The following is a 20466-nucleotide window of genomic DNA, read 5'->3' as shown; positions in this document are numbered from 1 at the left end:
CAGGTACTTCTGCCCAACCTGGCAGCCACAAAGTGAACTCATTTAGGTAAAGATAACCACATGCACCTAACCAGCCTGCACCAGCCTGACATTTCTTCCTCCTAAGTAAAAACCAATGGATGGATTGAACTTAGAGTCTCAGCTCAGTTTTCTATTTTGACCACCTACACCCCAAGATACTCTTTTAAAAAGTGTTGTTTTCAGATCCCTTTGAAGTTCATAAAGGGCCTGTTCATTTTCATTCAAATGTTTTATTACATAAATGTTACTGTTTTCTTTTGATTTATGCTCCCACTACACTGCACCTCTACAAACAACAATGCCACGGACTGTCAGCTGCTTTTACATGCTGTGAACATGAGTAGGTTTGATCAGAGTTTCAATTATCAAAGAAAAGACAAACTGAGCAAAAAGAAGGAAAAAAAGACCAACTTCTTCCCAACTGACAAGAAAAATACTCGTCATGTTTTCATAATAAAGGATCAGGCTCCCCATTTATGACAGCTTGGACCAATAATGTATGTTACACTGATGCTACTGTAGAGACAGGGTCAACATCTCTATTTAAATATAATTAATATGCAAAACACAATAAAAGTTATACATGAATTATTCATTATTTTTACTATTGATAAAATTCATGTATACTAATCAAAGTTATACATGAGTAACGACATTATTAATAATGATTAATAATAATAATTCTAATGCCAACATGATGACTGTTCATAGCTCCTGCTTTGAAATACTGAACTTAAACATTGACCTGATGAAAGATCACAATTCACAGTGGCCCACTGTCAGAATCATTCTGAATATAAACTCATCGAGTTAATCTGAACCTTTCTCAAATGTGCTGTGAATAAATGCTGCTGCAAGCCACTGTGGGAAAGCTGTGTTATTATCATGGAAACATCTGTGACACATTCACAGAGGACGAGGACACAAAGGGACGACACGCAGAGGCTGTGTTAAAGTCAAAAATCCAAATCTTTAGTCCTAAACAGGCAGTGGTTACAAACAGGAAGACGAGCAGTCCATTAAACAGTCTACAGGGTCAAACATACAGAGAATTCAAACAGCTATTAAAAACAAATAACTGGACACTGAAAAACTTCAGTGATGTGTGAGGCACCAAAGGGAAGCAGCTGAGTATATTCAATGAATTCTCTTCAAATACAAAGACAGAAACTCCTACAGGCAGCATGCAAACTGAGCAGGATACACAAAGATCAGAGATTACAAAATAAATCAGAAAAGGATTTCAAACTTACTGAGAGCAAGGCCTCTGTTACAAATCTGTCTAATAGAAAAACATGCTGTACAGATACAATACGCTCAGTGTTCATGGTCATTTAAAAACTGGCTCTACCTGAACCACTTCAATATTTTATGAAGTCACTGAGTCGACCATTTCTACAGTTTGTTTCCTTCATTGCAGTTAGAGTGCGGCTGGTAAGGATGAAAACACACACAGAGCGTAAATTGTCTTTGTTAGTAACAAACGTCAGCAAAGAAAAGACAAAACACACAAACACTCTCATGATATTCATGAATCATTAGAAAGCATCCAAACATTCTGCTCGTGGACTTTTACAGTCTTATTTGCACTCGCTCATCTTCATAATCATCCTGATCAATACATGACAGGGGAGGCTTTGAGGTAGGCGGGGCTCTCTGCTGATGTCAGCATGAAAGGCAGGACCAGCGTCTGCCACATGTTGGTGAAACATCACAGTACACTGGCGTGGTTTCCTTTCCAGATGTTGGACGTTTGACACTTCAACGTTGAGGCCAACAAGAAGACACAGTTTTGGGTCGGGTTGCTGCAGGGTTTCTAACTGAGCAAAAGCAGAAGCACACAGACCAACAGGGATCAGATGCTGAGTGTTAGAGGAACATCTGTGCTGATCACTGAATGCTGCTGTGGTCTCTTGTTGAAGTTGGCTGGTGGGACAGTCTAATAGTGATATCCTGCCCATCGGAGGAACACTTTTAAAAACACATGCAATACTTTGTTTGTATTACAGTCACAGTTTATGTTATTTTTGTCCTTTAAAAGTGTTGCTGTACTATAAAGTCCTATAATTTGAGGCTAAAATGGCTCAGAGAGTCTCTCTCTCAGAGGATCTCCTTTGAAAGTGGAGACGGCTTTATCCGCTGATCCACGTCACTTTACCTGGATGTTTTCTTTGAAGCTGGATGAAGACTCCTCTCCCTCACTCCTGCTGCAGCTGTGTGGTCCAGTTGGCCTCTGAGGTCACAGTCAACATCTGTAGCAGAAGAGGGGAAATAAAAGTCCAGGTTACCAAAACTGGGAGCTTTTCCAAAATAGAGCGTAACTGGACTTTTTCAGCCTTACAGGCAGATAGTCGTCTGAAGCTGCAGCTTTTTCTTTTTAGCTTTTTCCAATCTCTGCTCTCGGCTTTCTTTGAGAACATGTCTGCTTTCTTGGCATGGGTCTGTCTGCTGTTGGTGAAGAGACTAAATCCACATACTCGCTACTAAGATCTCCTCAAGTAGTCTCAACCAGATTACAGTTTAAGAGTAAATGTCTCCTGAGAGTTTCACCTTGGGGAGATGCTGTCTTGCTAACATGCAATTATGAGCATTAATCTATGAGGTGAAAAAGTCATTTTAAAAGCTCCAGCCACAAGTTTTATTTCATCTGTGTTTTGGTCAGAGTCCCATCAGACCTCCAGAATGGTGTCAGAGTGTTTTCTATCCACGTGATGAGCACAGGCCTCAGGTCCAGACCTCCACGGGCACCATAGCCTCTTTGGAGCTAATAGGTGCAAGAAGGTTTTGTTGGGATAGGAACTGAAGAGGAAACTGACGAGGAAGGCAAGGATCTTCTTCAGCTCCTCCGAGCCAGGACCTCTTTGTGTAGGCCAGCATTGGCCAGGTAGCCCTCCAGCATCGCTGGATGGCCGACAGTGGAAAACCTAGAGGAGTAGGAGAGAAACAGCAGCTTGGAGCATGTCTTTATACTGTTTAGTTTTTAGAGCCACAGACTTTCTTTTAATGTCATTGTTCAGGATCTATGACTGATTATGTATTTATTGTATTCCTCCATGACTGTGTGACAGCAAGTGGAAAAAAACCAGCTTCACCTTTGTTGATATGCTTGTAATTTTAATATTGATTAAATGGCCCATGAAATAATAGAAAGCTCATATATGAAAATGTATTTTAAGAAGTAAAATGTTAATCTGAGTACAAAGGAGTACACTCACCTTCTGGTAGATGGAGGTGTAGCGAGCGCTGGTGAACATCCAGGCCTCCTCGTAGAACTGATCACTGATTGGATCCAAAACATCGATGGAGGATCTGTGTAAGCGCTGAGGATCGTCCTGATGGACAGAACAGAAGGAGAGTGAGACAAGTGAAGATATACTAAATAACACTGTGACATGAACTGAGCCACACACAGTTTGATTCACAGGTGATTGACACATTATTTGACCACGAGCAATCTTTTCTGGTTTGACGCCGTCTTTGTAGCCAGAAACCAGCTCTCTCCTCGGCTTCCTCCACTACACGCTTCCCCCACGCCAGTCTCCTCCGTCACTATAAAGGGGAGAGTCATGAGCTCCATCACCCTCACCTGTGCCGTCCAACGTCCCGCCACCAGCCTCCACTGCAGCAGGCCAGAGACCACACCCCTGCCACAATAAGTAAAAGTATATCCTTGCTGTACCCTTGATGCTAAATGTGCTAAATTAACCGCTGCCTTTGCCCCTTTGGGATTATTCTTATGTCACTGGGATGTTGACCTTTGACCTTCACATTAGAGAGATGGGCAGACATAATTAGTGTATGAATTTTAAAGTAACAGGTAATAAAGAGAGTGTAGCAAATGTAGTCAGGTTTCTTACTCTGTATCACACATGAGTGCCCGAGGGAGGCGGGGCTGACTGGGGAGACACAGGAAACAGAGAGACAGGGCTGACTCGACATGAAACGATGAAACGTGGGACACGGGAACAGAAACTAAACACAGGCTGAAATGAACACTGAGGGAGGGAGAACTAAGATTACTGAGAGCCTGATAAATAAGAAGAACAAAAACCAAGAAAAACAAGAGTCAAAGAAAACCAAAAACACAAAGCATTGGGCCAGGACCCACTGCTGTGACATTTATATGTGATAAAAACATTAAAAACTGCTCAGATGTTGAAATCTTTCTACGTATACTTTAGGTTCAGCTCTCCAGCCTGGCATTTGGTTAAGCATGATTCAAACATTTGATTTTGTTTAACTGGTTTTAATTATAGTTACTTTTTGTGAACATTTGTTGCAGCATTTAAAAATACATCATTTATTTTCAAACTTTTATTTGATTTAGAGCATCATATTTGACCAACGTAAATGTTTTAATTTCATATAAAATAACTGAAACAGTGAACTAAATATCTGAAATCTTTCCTTCCTTAAAAGTTATAATCCTACTTAAGTTATAGTGCAAACGCTTAAGCAACAAATATACTTGATGCTAATTAATTCATATTTCCCTTTGATGTTGCAACTATGCGGTCACTTCTGTCTTTAAACAAAATAATATTTTCCAGTTACAGAAATCATAAAGTCCAAACTAAAGTGCTACTGTTGCTATATGCATTTTATATAAATCATGGATGATGGTCCTGACATGAAGGAAGAGAAAGTTACAGGTTGCATCCTTTGACTTTGTCTCCGTGCCTTTGGGCGATTTTCAGAAGGACAGATGTTTCTGTTCAATTCTTAAATCAATGTTTTCAAACACAAACACTATTTTAAAGCTTCTAGAGAGTAAAATATTAATGATAATTATAATAACAATAATAAAAACAAAAGCTCTCAGATCCATCAAACCAAGCAGCAGAAAGAACAATAACTGAAGAGAAAACTTTAACCTTGTAGACTTCATTATGTTCCAGCTGCTCTACAGACGCTGTGACCTCGAACTTAAGCAGGTCGTAAAGTATGTGCAGCTCAATAACTTCATAATCAGACCCTGTGGTATTTAGGCAGCAGAACAACTAAGAATAACAACTACAAATAATGTTTTTAGGTTTCTGTTGTACTGCAAGGTTCTGTACAGGAGAACCAAACCAAGAGCAAATATTACGTCTCATTTACACCTGAGCACGAAGAGCCATCAACATTTAGCAAATTGAATCATCTCTGTTTAGATGCAAGAAGAATCATATAGAAATGAAAAAGTAGAAATAGAAATCCAGAGCAAAGATATCCTCTAATTCAGCGTAGCACATGTGCAGCTGCTGCGATTCACGTAAGCATTCGGCTCGTCGCTGTTGCAGATTTTTCTCTCGCTGTTCTGGCTCACAGCGCTGCAAACACAAAAATAAATATCCCCAAAGGTGTGAAAGGGAGCTAATTAGTAAGAGTATTGTTACTCTCCGCAGGAGTAGTCCAGCAGTAGAAATCAGTCCAATAACAAGGTGTGTAACATCTAGCAGGGTGACAGAAAAACCCAGGGTAACTTCTAAGGACCTCAACGTCTCTCTCACATTGTGTTTTTTAAACATGCTTCCATTTGTCACTTCAGTCTTTACTCTGAAATACAGGAAGAGAAATCATGGCTGAAACAATTTCTCATGAAACCAGGGGTGTGGTCCAACAGTCAGTTTGGTGAGGAAGGTTCCTAACTGAGAGAAGTGACCCAGAAGTATCTGTGTAGCAGCCACAATGAATCCAGATCATGAGCTTTATTAACTGATCAAAGTCTCTTCTTTCATCTTCTGTATCATTCAGTTTGCATTGGTAATGCCCATTATTGTAATGCTTTTTTAAGACCAGCAAAACTTTATTTCACTTTGGGTTAGCTGGGATAAGTGATGGATGGAGGGAATTTTACTTCAGCCACAGAAATCCTAAACAGGAAGGAGGAGCAGAGTTACAGTGGATCACTATCCAGCAGGGAAACAAGGTTTATTTCAATTTCTTGGCCATGAGTGAGATTTACTGAGTGGGCAAATTAGGGAGACGACACCATCAGATCCCGAGCCCTCCATGTGTTAATCAAGAGACGGCTGCTGTGCTACAACCATAAATAATGAATAAATTAGGAGCTAAAGCTGAAAGGACAGTTTATTTGTACCATCTTCACGTGAACACATTCAAGAACATCACAGATGAAGAAACATTAAAAACTTCCACACTACATAAAGCAAGAAAAATAGTTTTTCTTTCAGGTGGTTTCAGAAAAACAGAAACATCAACATCTCCAAGACTCTCTTTGAAAGAACTAAAAACCTTTGTTCTCATGGTCCAATCATGAGTGAACTCCCCGATGAAGCCTTGTGTGCTAAAACATGTCAGAGTTTTAAAGGTTAAACATGAGTTTCCAAAACGTTTTGCTGGAGAACAATGAACTATTTGACTGAGTTTCAATCATTTACAGACGAGCAAAACCAGGACAGAGAAAAAAGGACAAAACTGACTCAGTAAAACAACAGAAAAGAAGATCCCATGTAGATCTGTATTATGTAGAAGTTCAGCCCAGCAACCAGTTCAGTTCAACACAAGTTTAAATGATTCTATCTGAACTCTGTGGAGCCTGATCTCAAGCTTTTTGAGTCCGACACAGAAACCAGAGGATCTTTCTGTGTCTTCAGATTCACTGTTATCCAGTGATGAGAGTGATTTCAGCCCTGAGTGATCGCGCTGATGTTTGCACAGAGCAGACAATGAGGTGAATGTTTGGGCACATTGGTAACAGTGAAACAGTTTATTAGTAACGTGGGATCGTTTGTGTTCAGAGTATGAACTGAGATTCCTGAAGCTCTTGTCACACTGGTCACAGCTGTAGTTTCCTTCCATGTGTGCACGTTCATGAATGTTACGACTACCTGACCGTGAGAAGCTTCTCTCACAGTGTCTGCACTTGTGTGGTTTCTCTCCTGTGTGGACTCGTTTGTGTGATTTAAGCTTCCATGCAGTGGTGAAGGATGACCCACACTGATCACAGAGGTGCTTTTTAACCCCACTGTGAATCAGTTCATGTTGTTTTAAGTGATGTGATGTGGTGAAGCTTCTCCCACATTCTTTGCAGTATTTCAGTTTGTCTCCAGTGTGTCTACGTTGATGTGTTTTAAGGGCAGCTTGCCGACTGAAAGTTTTTCCACAGAGGTCACAATGAAAGTCTTTCCCACCACCACAGTGATGACAGGGTTGAGAACTGGATCCATCTGTGTCGCTCTGCTTCTAAACAAAGACACAAAGACAGTGTAAGTCAGTCCTTGTATCCTGAACGTCGCCTGAAATAAAGAGCATCTCTGCAGACGTCCAACTACATTTGACTGTTTCAGTTAACACACTCAGTTTACTGGGCTGCAATAACTACAATACTACCACCATAATACTACAGTAATACTAAAATCATAACTGAAAGGAAAATCTGAATAATCACTCAGAGCTGCTTTTCCATGCAGTAGAATTGCTAACATGCTAACACAGTTTAATGAGCAGAGTTGTTCCAAACAGTCAGGCTAAAATGACAAGATAACAATATAAATACATACCTCACAGTAGCTGCACTTGTAGAGTCTCTTTCTGGTGTGGATCTGTTGGTGTCGTCTCAGGTGATGTGGAGATTTAAAAGTCTTCTCACACAGGTCACATCGATAAGGTCTCTCCTCAGTGTGGGTAAACATGTGTTGTTGTAACTGTGCGTCTGTTGTAAACTGTTTGCCACACTGTTCACAGCAGTACACATCATGTCTGGTGTGAATGCGTAGGTGTGTATTTCGGCTCCCTCTCTGGCCGAAAGTTTTTCCACACTCGTCACAGCTGTATGCCTTAATTCCAGAGTGGGTAACTAGATGCCTCTGTAAGTGGCTACTGTGAGTAAAAGCTCTGCCACACTGATCACAGCTGTACGCTTTAACTCCACTGTGGATGAGTTGGTGTTGTTTTAGGGAACGCATCCAGGAAAAAGACTTTCCACACAAGTCACAGCTGAACGGTCTCTCTCCAGTGTGGATGACCTGATGCTGTTTTAGTGAAGCCTTCACAGTAAACTCCATCCCACACTCGTCACAGCTGTATGGCTTAATTCCAGAGTGGGTAACTAGATGCCTCTGTAAGTGGCTACTTTGAGTAAAAGCTCTGCCACACTGATCACAGCTGTATGCCTTAATTCCAGAGTGGGTAACTAGATGCCTCTGTAAGTGGCTACTTTGAGTAAAAGCTCTGCCACACTGATCACAGCTGTACGCTTTAACTCCACTGTGGATGAGTTGGTGTTGTTTTAGGGAAACCTTGAAGGAAAAAGACTTTCCACACAAGTCACAGCTGAACGGTCTCTCTCCAGTGTGGATGACCTGATGCTGTTTTAGTTTAGCCCTCAGAGTAAAACCCTTCCCACACTCGTCACAGCTGTGTTTTTTCTCTCCCTTTCTTCTGTGAGGTTTGTCGGCCTCCTGAGAGCGCTGACTTCTGGCTCCATGTTGGTCCTGCAGTGACAGAGATACAAACAGAGGCAGTGAGTGAAATGCAGTCGTGGAACAAACTCAACCTTCAAACTCCATTAACACTAGTTTTAAACCTGAAGGTGGAGCGTGGCACCAAACACCTTAAAGGTCTCTTATCCCCACCTGCTGGTAGTTCTAACACATTACATCCAACCTGCTGTTAAAGATAATTCATGACTGTTCAAACACTAAAATCATGCACACACACACACACACACACACACACACACACACACACACACACACACACACACACACACACATTATTTTATAATTTAGATTATTTTGTTGTTTCCTATTACATATTTCTATAATTTGTATAGATTTATACAGAATTATTCAGTGATAATAAATCCTATGTTTGTTTATTCTAAAGGAACCCCGTTAGCTTCCACAACAGATGTTGCTCGTCTTCCGTCAAATACTCACATAAAATATTACACAATAAAGTGGATTCAAGATATCCACATAATTTCACTCTTACATCCACAGTGAGGTTTCACAATTGTTCAAATATAAGCAATCAATAATAATAATAATAATATCAATAACATTGAGGCACATTACACAAATTTCAAAAACAAATCATGTCTTACAATATTTACAACAACTAAAAGCTCTGTAAATCGGCTTTTAAGTCTTCATTGAAGTTTTGAATAATGCTCTAATTTTTTAAGGCAACTTATTCCACTTAAAAGTTGCTCTAAATGTAACAGTTTTACAAAACGTTACTTTTAACTCGAGCATTTACTAAATTGCAGTTTGTTGAAAACTGTGTAATATGATGATGTATTTCATCTGGATACTGCAGCTGAGCAGAATAAATGTGGTGTGTTTAACAGAATTGCTTTCTTTAGAACTACAAGTAAGCCATAGAATATTTTAGCCTGTACAGGAAGCCAAGAAAGGTTATTATGCATTTGATCAATATTAGTATAGTATGAACATCTTCACACTAATCTGGACGCCTTATTCTGGACTAACTGAAGTCTGTTAAGATCTGTCTCATTAGCTGCTGACCAAATGATTGAACAATACTCCAGATGAGACATTACTAGTGCATTAATGACATCTTTCATAATGAAGAAGTGATACACAAAGAGCATTTCATAGCCATAGCTATGCCTTGTCGGCAGAGTTATGTGACATTAGTGATGTTTGTACTTTCAGCGTTAACTTGGTTTTAAAGCCTTTAAAATATACGCCGTTCAATAGTCGACCTTAATCTGACAGAGAATGTGATGATTTTGTGGATAATTAAAGTCAGTCATATATCCACAAACACAACAAGCTGAAAGTCAGTGATGCTGCTCGGTTTGCAGTCCTGAACATCACGGCACAAGCAGGATTCACTGCACTGTTAATGTTAGCTGTGTTATATTGCTGCCTCTGTTCGCTGGTGTCGAGCCAAACGCACTTTAACGTGTGTTTGAACGAGCTGACGGTTCACTCGTTAAGCTGAAAGAAAGATGCTTTAATCACAGCAGTCACACATGTGTCCACTGCACCATCTGGAACTCTTCTTGTTTACACTCGTAATAACACAAACACTAAATCCTGCTTCTCTGGTGCTGTTGTGTAGCAGTGTGTACACCTGAGACTGTCACCTGTCTGTCTGTCCTGCACTCTCTCTCTGTTTCTTTCTCTCTGATTGTGGAATAAAAGTATGAACATGTGTTTATAAGTTACACTTGTGTTTGAATCCTGCAGCTTATCACACATTTGATTTCCATGTGTGACGACTGCAAGTGTCCAGAGTGAGGACAGACTGAGGGAGCCACTGCTGCACATCATCTGTGAGGCTTTGCAGCCCTGATGATCCACCAGGACAAACTCAGCAGTGTGTGAGGAAGAGGAGGAGGAAGAGCCAGCAGCAGCTGACAGATGGAGAGAATAGACAGACTGTTCCCTGTTTGTGAAGGACTGCTAGGAAAGTTTAACATAACTGTCTGTGCTGAATCAGTCTTATTAGGTAATGTTCAAATAATGTGATCATCCCAGTGTTTCCAGTGTGGGAGAAAGTACTCAGGGCCTTCAAGTTACACACTATGAAAGGCAGCAACAAGTTTAATGTTCAGAAACCTAAAGTCTGTATCAGCAGCAGAATGGAGCTAAAAATAAATGTTGGTTTCAGTTCTATGAAGCTTTGAGTATTTTGGATCAGTAGCTGCTGTGTTTGTTGCATCATATTGCTGTAACTGTTTATATGCTTTATATATTCTGAGCTAAGTTGATCTATAGTGTGTGGAGCAGGGAAATTATTTTACTGCTATTGTTAAATAATCATCATTATTACCATTGCATTAATAATATAATCTGCAGTATGATCATTGCTTTGACAATGTAACAGATAGCTTTAAGATGGCCTTAAGATGTTTATGATGATGTTAATTTTGTATTTCAGATGCCGTTATAACTATTGTGTACACAATGCATATCTGTGCTTATTTGAGTTGATGTTCAGGTTCTTTAAAGGTCTTAAGCTTCACTGACGTGACTGTTCAGGTGATACATGCTGAGGGAAAACTAGAACATAGAAGGAATTGCAATACATGCTTACAAAACACTTATATATCAGGTCATTTCATATTAAGGTTTTAAGTAGAGGTTCTTGGTTAAAACATTTATTTAGTAGAAGACATACATATAGTCTCAGTGAGCCTCTGGTCTCGTGAAAGGTCAGAAGTGCAACAGGTGAATTGAGAAAGAGCATTTGAGGACGAGACACAGACAGTTAGTAGGTGAAGAGGTGACACAAAGAGCATGTGAGGTCAACACACACACACACATGAGTTAGATTTATTTAGAGGAGAGATTAGTCATGTCTCGGCAAGAAAGAGGAACAATTCACTTTAAGACAAGAACGGAAAGTACCATCCATGAAAATAGAAGATGATCTTCTGGGTTAAAAGTCATTGTGGTGTTGATCTGATCTATGTATAAAATGTATCTGTGACGCATGAAGGGGCGTCAGTAAATCAAACCCTGATGCTATAAAATATCTGTTCATGCTTTGATTAAGTTGAAGACTAATTGCTGTCTGCGTACAGAGTTGTCTTCCCACACGTGTGTATTCATTAAAAATCATTGTTTGACCAAGAGCTTCTGGACCATGGGTGGTTTGTACTCTCCTTCCTCAATTTTGAACCTTAACAAGTGTTACATCATATTCTATAAGGATGTTATGTGTTTGTAGACTTTCTGCCCAGTTTGACCCATTTAGCAGAAGTCAGCCTGTTTAAGGCTCTGATATCTATTCTGTGTGACTTAAAGCAGTTATGACATGGTCTGATTTTCTCACCCAATAAAGGAATATTTCATATATCAGTCTGCTCTTCATTCTATCAGACACAGTTATCACAGCTCCTACATTTGCTTTTTACACATATATGTAAGCATTGAGCCACATTTAGTACCAACATATTAAATGAACAATATTTGTCTCTTATATATGACACATCTATATACACACTGTTACAGATACTTGTCTGTGAGTGAAGTGATTAATATAATAACTATAATATCTCTTTATCTCAGTCGGTGATCCCCACATGCTTCAAGGAGTCCATCATTGTTCCTGTCCCGAAGAAACCCCACCCTGCTTCTCTCAATGACTATCGCCCTGTAGCCCTCACCTCAGTAGTGATGAAGTGCTTTGAACGCCTGGTCAGAGACTTCATCATTTCTTCACTGCCTGACACACTGGACCCACTACAGTTCGCTTACCGTCCAAATCGTTCCACAGACGATGCCATCTCTCATCTCCTCCACACATCACTCACTCACTTGGACACTAGAAGGGGGAATTATGTTCAAATGCTCTTCATAGACTACAGCTCTGCATTTAACACCATAATTCCCTCCACACTCACCACCAAGCTGGAGCATCTGGGACTCAGCTCATCTATGTGTCAGTGGATCTCCAACTTCCTAACTGGCAGACCACAGGCAGTAAGGATGGGCAGACATGTCTCAGCCTCCACCACTCTCAGCACTGGAGCCCCCCAGGGGTGTGTTCTGAGCCCCCTGCTGTACTCTTTGTACACATATGACTGCGTGGCCACTACCAGCTCCACCACCATCATCAAGTTTGCTGACGACACCGTCGTGGTGGGCCTGATCTCTGATAACAACGAGACGGCCTACCTGAAGGAGATTAGGAATCTGGAGAACTGGTGCCAGAGGAACAACCTCCTTCTAAACGTCAGTAAGACAAAGGAGCTGATAGTGGACTTCAGCACTAAGCAGGAGAGGAACTACCAGACCCCCGTCATCAACGAGTGCCCAGTGGAGAGAGTGGACAGCTTCAAATACCTCGGAGTTCACATCACGCAGGACCTGTCATGGTCCTGTCACATCAACACCGTGGTGAAAAAGGCCCGTCAGCGTCTCTACCACCTCAGACGCTTGAGAGACTTCCAACTGCCCTCCAAGGTGCTCAGGAACTTTTACTCGTGCACCATAGAGAGCATCCTGACGGGAAACATCTTAACCTGGTTCGGGAACAGCACCATGCAGGACAGACGAGCTCTACAGAGGGTTGTGCGGTCAGCTGAGCGCACCATCTGCTCCGAGCTCCCTGACCTGCACTCAATCTACAGCAGGCGGTGCTGGACCAAGGCCAGGAAGATCGTGAAGGACCTCAACCATCCCAACAACAGACTGTTCTCTCTGCTGAGGTCAGGAAAGCGATTCCGCTCCCTGAAGACCAACACAGAGAGACTGAGGAGGAGCTTCTTCCCGCAGGCGATACGGTCTCTCAATCACACCACCACACAGTACTGACCCACACATATGGTTCTTACACACACACTGGACTTTGTTTTCACTTCATCACTTAAATCACTGCTGCTGTTATTGTGTATATATTTATTTATACTTCTTGTGTATTTTGTTCATACATTCTTATATAGTTCTATATTGTGTATTTTGTTGTACAGTTATTTTATTTTCAATTTAATTTATATATTTTATCTTATTCTTTCCCAGTGTGTTGTACAGTTATTTCATTTTTAACCTTAATTTATATTTTATTCCTTCCTAGTTAAATTTACCCTTTTTAATTTTTCATATTTATTTCCTATCTTATTCATAGCCTTTTCCTTTTTTGTTTTCTTTAGGTCACGAGCAGTTGTCCAAGCATTTCACTACATATCATACTGTGTATGACTGTGTATGTGACAAATAAAATTTGAATTTGAATTTATCTATTCTGTGTGACTTAAAGCAGTTATGACATGGTCTGATTTTCTCACCCAATAAAGGAATATTTCATATATCAGTCTACTCTTCATTCTATCAGACACAGTTATCACAGCTCGTACACTTGCTTTTTACACATATATGTAAGCATTGAGCCACATTTAGTACCAACATATTAAATGAACAATATTTGTCTCTTATATATGATACATCTGTATACACACTGTCACAGATACTTGTCTGTGAGTGAAGTGATTAATATAATAACTATAATATTGGCCATATTATATTTACATTACCACAGTGAGATGACTTTAGTCTCATGAACAACATCAGCTAATTGTTATTTACAGCTAATCTTAAACGACTGTTCAGCACAGAAATGAAGCCCAACAATCATGTTTCACAGTCCTGTGGTCTCAGCCTCAGATACTCATCAAATCACACAGAGCTCATGTAGAAACAAATGAACTAAATATGTTCTCCTTCATTTCTGTCAAACAAAGCTGTATGAAACGTTTCCAGCTGTTAGTATCATGGTTGCTAGGCAACCTGGGCAGCGCGACGGAGGCTAGACGTCCCATTTCACGAGCCTACGAGCCTCGCACTTCGGCCTTAGCGGTCTTTGAGTCCGCGGCCCTTGAGGACTTTAAAGCTGCAGAACCTGAATCGGGATACAGCCATGATGATCTCCAGCCTCGTGCTCGCCAACATTCTCACCTGAGTTAAGAAGACGATCACTGAAATGGTCTCAGCAGGTCCTTTGATGACAGCAATGAAATGCAGTGGTAAGGCTTTTTGGGGATTAAGTTCGTTTTCATGGCAAAGAAGGACGATGCAGTTCATCTGATCACTCCTCATAACATTCTGGAGTGCAGGCAAAATGCTATTATAAAAACTTAAGCAGCAACTTCTCCAGGTTCCAATATTTATGCAATTCTCAAACCTTTTGGCCACGACTGTATAACCTCTTCTGAAGTTTAGTGGATATTATACATGGTTATGCTCAGGATGTGTCGGCCAGTTTCCACTGGAAACGCCTTTTGGTTAAACTGTCAGCGAGGAATTTGCATTTGCACTGTTACATTTTTATATAACTTTAATCCACATAAACAACAGCTGCTTGTTTCAGTGAAAATACATTGATGGCTTTTTAATAAAGTTGTGCAGCTGGAAAGTATTTTGTCTGGTGTCAATTCTATCGTCAGCTACATCGTTATGGCAAATGTTCAAATGTATATGGTGATAAATATCTTTGGTCATATGGTCCTGCTCTGTCTGTCACCTTCTGTGTTGAGCTCATTGTTTCCTCTGTAGTGGCTGAGCTGAGTCCAAGTAGCTGAAAATGTTCCTCTGCTGCTCCGTCAGACTCTCCTCCTCCTGCTGATCAGCTGGGACACAAAACAGATCTTTGTTAGGCTCCACACTGCACTGAAGAGTCAAAGTGTCTCATATGTTCATCTGACAAGTAAAAGAACACATTTTTGTTTCCCGAGGTGGGCAACTTGTTGGAAACAAACACAAAAGGTTTGAGCACTGATACCTGCCATTGCTGCCATTGAAAGATGCAACGCCAGCAATGTGGATTGTCAAGACTCAAACCAATCATCAAGCAAAGACAACAGGGATCATTTGTTTCTGTTTATTTAGCATTCACAGCATTTGTAGTTGCCTTCTGTGCAGGGGAAGTCCACGCACACTGTGTGGTACCGCCATCCGCAGAAGGTGCATTCAACCTCTGTAAGAGAAACGAGATTGTCTGAGACTGAAATGATATTCACTAAAGAAGTGGTGATTTGTAAAACTTCACATTTTGATCCGGGACGTACTCTGCATGAAAACAAGTGCTCACTCTTCCTGCTCAACAAATGACAAGGGCGGAGCCTTATACCACGTGATACAGAAGCTGTGCCGTGTGATGCTAAAATTAGCAGGGAAACAACAACGGAGAGCACGTCAGGGACTGTGCAAAACGAGGGATTTAGGAAAAGGAAGAGAGAGAGAGCAAGCAAGAGAGAGAAATAAAAGAGCAGGAGAGAGAGATGGAAGAGCAAGAGAGAGAGATGGAAGAGCAAGAGAGAGAGATGGAAGAGCAAGAGAGAGAGAGCCAGGGCATCGATTACTTTGCTCGCCCTGAACCTGCCATATTACAGGCCTTCTTAGATTACCACCCACAGCAGAACAGTAGCAGTGCAGTTGTGATGAGGGTGTTCAGCTGTAAAGATGGCACCAACAGGAAGTGGCTTACTTATTGCAAAGAACGCCATTTATTGTTCTGCTTTGTGTGTCTGGCATTTGCAAGGCTGACTGACACCAGCACATTTATAACAGGCATGAGTGACTGGCGACATATACATCTGCGCACAGAGGAGCATGAAAAGAGAAATACACACCAGACCTGTGCTGAAGCTTTTTTCTTAAGGTGCTCAAAAGGCAACATCAGGAGCTCGTTTGCTGGCAGTCAGTTGTCAGCTCACAGAGCACAAGTGAAAAAGAGACGGCAAGTTTTAGAGCGTATAGTGGATGTGATCAAAGTACTTGGGAAGAGGGGACTCAGCTATAGGCATGTGGAGAATGAGGCTGCATACACCTTAGGTGATAACACCATCGATCATGGTAACTTTCTGGAACTAATTGTGTTATTAGGCAAGTATGATATGTGCCTTGGAGAACATTTGAATGACTGCATTGAAAAAAAGCAAGAAGTTGCATCAGACCAGTGGATCAAGAGGTAGAGGATCTCTCATCACCCTACTCTCCAAAACAACTGTCAACTCAGTGATTGATGCACTTGGCCATCTCCTTCAAGAGAGCATCGCCAGTGATGTCCAGAAAGCTGGGATGTTTTCTGTTCAGCTAGACACAACCCAAGACATCACAGGTTATGATCAGTGTTCAGTAATCATCAGGTATGTTACTGAGTCTGTGCAGGAGAGGCTTGTCTCCATAGTGAGGTGCGAAGCATCCACGGGGCAGTACTTTGTAAACTTGCTTTCTGGAGTTTTAGAGCATCTGAATCTAGACAAGGCCATGTGCATTGGGAATGCAACAGATGGTGCTTCAAATATGCAGGGCCAGTACAAAGGCTTTTCAGCACTTATGACTGCCCAGTCTCCAACTCATGTGCATGTGTGGTGCTATGCACACATACTTAATCTTGTGATTGCTGACACAACACAAAGTGTCATTGAAAGTGGATCACTCTTTAATTTACTTAATGACATAGCTGTGTTCATCAAGGAGTCCTATCACAGGGTTAATCTGTGGGAGAAACAAACCAAAAACACAAGACACAGACGCCTTAGTCCAATAGGTGAGACACGGTGGTGGGCCAAGCATGATGCCCTCCAGAAAATCTTTGGACATTTTGGAAAACCAGATGATGGCCTCTTCGTTGATGTAGTGCTGACGATGGAAGCCATTGAAAAGAGGGAGAAAGAAAAGCCAGCTGTTTGTGCCAAAGCACGAGGCTTTAAAGAGTGTCTCTTGAACCATGAAACTGTGTTAACAGCACAGATATTTCTTAGAGTGTTTGAGCAAACAACTCCTGGGTGTGTGTTAACACACACGAAACTCTGGCTGATTGGGTCCCACACCCAATTTCACACCTTGGCTCAGGTGATTAGAGGATCATCAGGGGGTCCTTTTGTCCCTCTGTGGGGGTCACGGGGTCACTCCCACTAGGTTTATATCTGGGACTCTCCACCATTTGACCTTAGAACTGAAGAAGCTTCTCGGATGAGAGGTGAAACGTCTTCAAGCAACTTAAAGAAGTCCAGACGCTTTTCTTTGCAAGCTCCTTTGACTACGATGACCTGGATGACTGAGAACCTTCACAGACATATGATAACTGGAGTGTGCAGCGTTTCCATGAGCAGTTTTCCTGCATCTTGACTCATGTGTGTGGAGTGTTCATAGCATCAGCATCATGTTTTTGTTTATTTGTTTTGTTGGGTTGAAAATAATTAAATAAACGTGTGATCATGCCTATGGATCACCATGGCACATATCTCCAGCCATATGATTTATTTATGCAGATGACAAAGTGAGTGTGAATGTGTCTGACATCACAGTGTTTTTGTGCACTGTGCAAAAGTAATTGCCTCTGATTGTGAGTGAGAGCAGTGATTTTGCGGATCACAAGCTATTGTAAAGGGGAAAAAAAGAGTGAAAAAGAGACAAATTACATTGTAGACGAAGAAAAATAATCATAGGAAAAAGGTTTTGTGTTGATCAGCCGAAAAACAACTACAATGTCATTTTCTGCTTTTAAGAAAGGATTGTTCACACAAACACAGAGAGAGAGAGAGAGATGTGTTGATTAAGCAGTGATGATGATAATGAAAATGTCTTAGTTTGTCACTTTCAGGTGAAAAGCAGACCTGAATCAATTTTCCACATGCAGCGGTCGGAAGAAAGTTATAGTTTAACATCATTGGAAACGTTCAGGCCAAGTTTCTGGCTGACTTATTTACAGCACCATGTGTTTCTCAACCTCACAAGCAAGCTCACACCTCCCTGAAGACAAGGAATGCAGCTCCAAAGCAATAGCATGGCAGATAAAGAGACAGCAGCAAAGTCCTGAACAAAAAGTCCCAGCGAGCAGCAGCAATGTGGACAAACAGCACCAGAGAAGAAGAGCAAACCCATCATCCTGACTGATCGGATGAATGGCACTGTGTTTCCAACAAGCTGCAACTTCACTATGCATGTGAAGAAAACTTTTGAGGAGAACTGAGGAGACTGTTGGAGTTTGACATTTGCCACCTGTGGAGTAAAATGGCAAGAAGAGACAGTGGAACACAGGACAAAGCTGAAGGAGAACTGCCGGCTGTGGACTGTTGAAAGTGGGAGAGGACAAGAGAGTGAGAGGACAACAGAGTGAGAGTAAGTGGAAACACAGAGGAATGCTGTTATTAAATGTGGGAAATCAAAATTTGGGTTAGCAAACCTGGGGAAAAGAAAACTGACTGTTTAAGTTGGAAAATTGAGACAGAGTCTGAAACAAATAGAAACATACAAAATCACACAAACAAGCAGAACATGCATTAACCCTACTAACAATTCCAAACACAAAATGACTCATGAAGACTCATAGCACATTAATTAAGAAATGATTAAATAATAGCAGAGAAGTGTGTAGGAAAGGCAGCTTTAAGAACATGCTCTGCTGGAGATGCAGCTCCACAGACATGCATTAGACCTGCCTAATAACACAAACACCCATCCAATGAAAATTAGCTTGTTATCTTTCATCAGTGTTAAAATAGTGTCAATTTAGCAGACACTTGTTATCAAATACTGAATTTATCCTAAAGAAAAAAAAATTGACTCTCTAGGTTGCAGGACAACAATTTAACCTTTGTGGGGGGAAAAAGATCCTGGTTTGACTAACCAGTGATCAGACAATAAATTTAGTGTTAAAATGGTAAATTGGGAGAAGCTTCCTGCTTGATTAATGCAGCATAAGTGATTTACTGTATGAGGGGAATTGTCTTTTGTGATACTATTTTGAACATGCTTTCCTGTTGTCCTGTCAACTTAGTGGGTTAATAGCTGATATGCAAATTAGTTGATCGGTTCTTAGATTAATGAAAGGTGACTGAATTCTAGCACGAGTGAATGAGATGTGTTGGAGTTGTTGTGTTGAGTGGAGACTCTAAAACACTGAGTTTCCTGCTTTGATGTGCGAGTGAATTCTGTATCTAGATATACAACTCTGAATACGTCAGAACAAACTTTTTTTATGAAGTGCATGACAGCATGTCACATGTTTTATGATGAAGGGAAAAGGAAAATTGAATAAAATAGATCTGTGGCCTAAATGAGTGAAGAGCACAGACCTGGTGATTAAACTCATAGCTAATAAGACACATTAGGCTTATGTGTGTGTTGTGCAGCTGATGGTTGGCTTGGAGTGAATCTAGCTGATGATTTTTCTTCTGTTGTGAAGTCGAGCCTGCCGATTAGTATGATGGTATGATGAACCATGCTAATGGTATGATTTACCCTCCTGAGATGAGGAGTTTGTGTCATGACTTAACAAGGCCTTTTTATTTTGATACTTTCACAGTGCACTGAAAGTTTTGTTTGATAATCTCTGTTATTTTTCATTTTTATCTTTTGAACAGGCACTGATTTTGTTTGTCTATTTCTTTTCTTTAAGCAGATCTGCACGTCAGAAATTAAAAGTGCTATACGACCTGTCGAGAAAGCCTTACAAGTGAGTTTTCTCCACATTAAAATGGGCTCAGGAGAAAGCCACTTATTTGGGACAATTATTAAATGAATGTCCCAGCCTAAACCGGATTCAGCAAGGTAATCCGATCTAGAAGTTCTTTTTCTTTTTGAAATGACGTCATTTTGCTGGAAGTGGAAACTAAATGCGACGACAGGTTCCACTATCAGCAAAGAATGAATGAATGAATGGAAATAAAGAACAAACTGACTGACTGGTAAAAGCCGACAGGACATGACCACGACTCAAGGTTAACCTCCACCTAGACAGGACAAAAGGGTGGATGAATTTATGTGTTTTTTGTTACAGGAGCAGAAAGATGACAGCAACATTCGCAGTTGCATGACGATTTAATCTTTTAAATGCCATCTTTTCTGTCTGTGAATTTACTATGTGTGTGTCATCCACTAACTTGTGTTGCTCACAGACATTACTGTGAGAAAGTGTACACACCTGCGCAGCGCTAACATTTACATTTCTTTTTACAGCAGATGATTAATCATGTGTTTGATCATGTGATTTATAAGAGGATTAGTTAATGTTTTCCTA

The 20466-nt window shown here is 40.8% G+C and overlaps 1 protein-coding gene and 1 long non-coding RNA gene across 2 annotated transcripts; both read right to left on the bottom strand.

Moving 5' to 3' along the window:
- Positions 1 to 966: 966 nt before the first annotated feature.
- On the bottom strand, positions 967 to 14982 carry LOC143416104 (phospholipase D1-like). The gene is made up of 5 exons (XM_076881484.1): positions 14965 to 14982; positions 3237 to 3353; positions 2697 to 2945; positions 2180 to 2273; positions 967 to 1841 (listed from the first exon to the last, which is right to left on the bottom strand). Exons 1-4 carry the CDS (start codon positions 14980 to 14982, stop codon positions 2220 to 2222), a joined length of 438 nt encoding a protein of 145 aa, XP_076737599.1. The 3' UTR covers positions 967 to 1841; positions 2180 to 2219.
- LOC143415967 (uncharacterized) lies at positions 7066 to 7757 on the bottom strand. The gene is made up of 2 exons (XR_013096395.1): positions 7527 to 7757; positions 7066 to 7209 (listed from the first exon to the last, which is right to left on the bottom strand). It is a non-coding gene; the product is annotated as an uncharacterized LOC143415967 (long non-coding RNA).
- Positions 14983 to 20466: the final 5484 nt, after the last annotated feature.

Source organism: Maylandia zebra, unplaced genomic scaffold (assembly GCF_041146795.1).
Source record: "Maylandia zebra isolate NMK-2024a unplaced genomic scaffold, Mzebra_GT3a scaffold11, whole genome shotgun sequence".
Taxonomy (NCBI): Eukaryota; Metazoa; Chordata; class Actinopteri; order Cichliformes; family Cichlidae; genus Maylandia; species Maylandia zebra.
The sequence above is the reverse complement of the archived record's forward strand: the minus strand, read 5'-3'. Positions and strand labels throughout refer to the sequence as shown.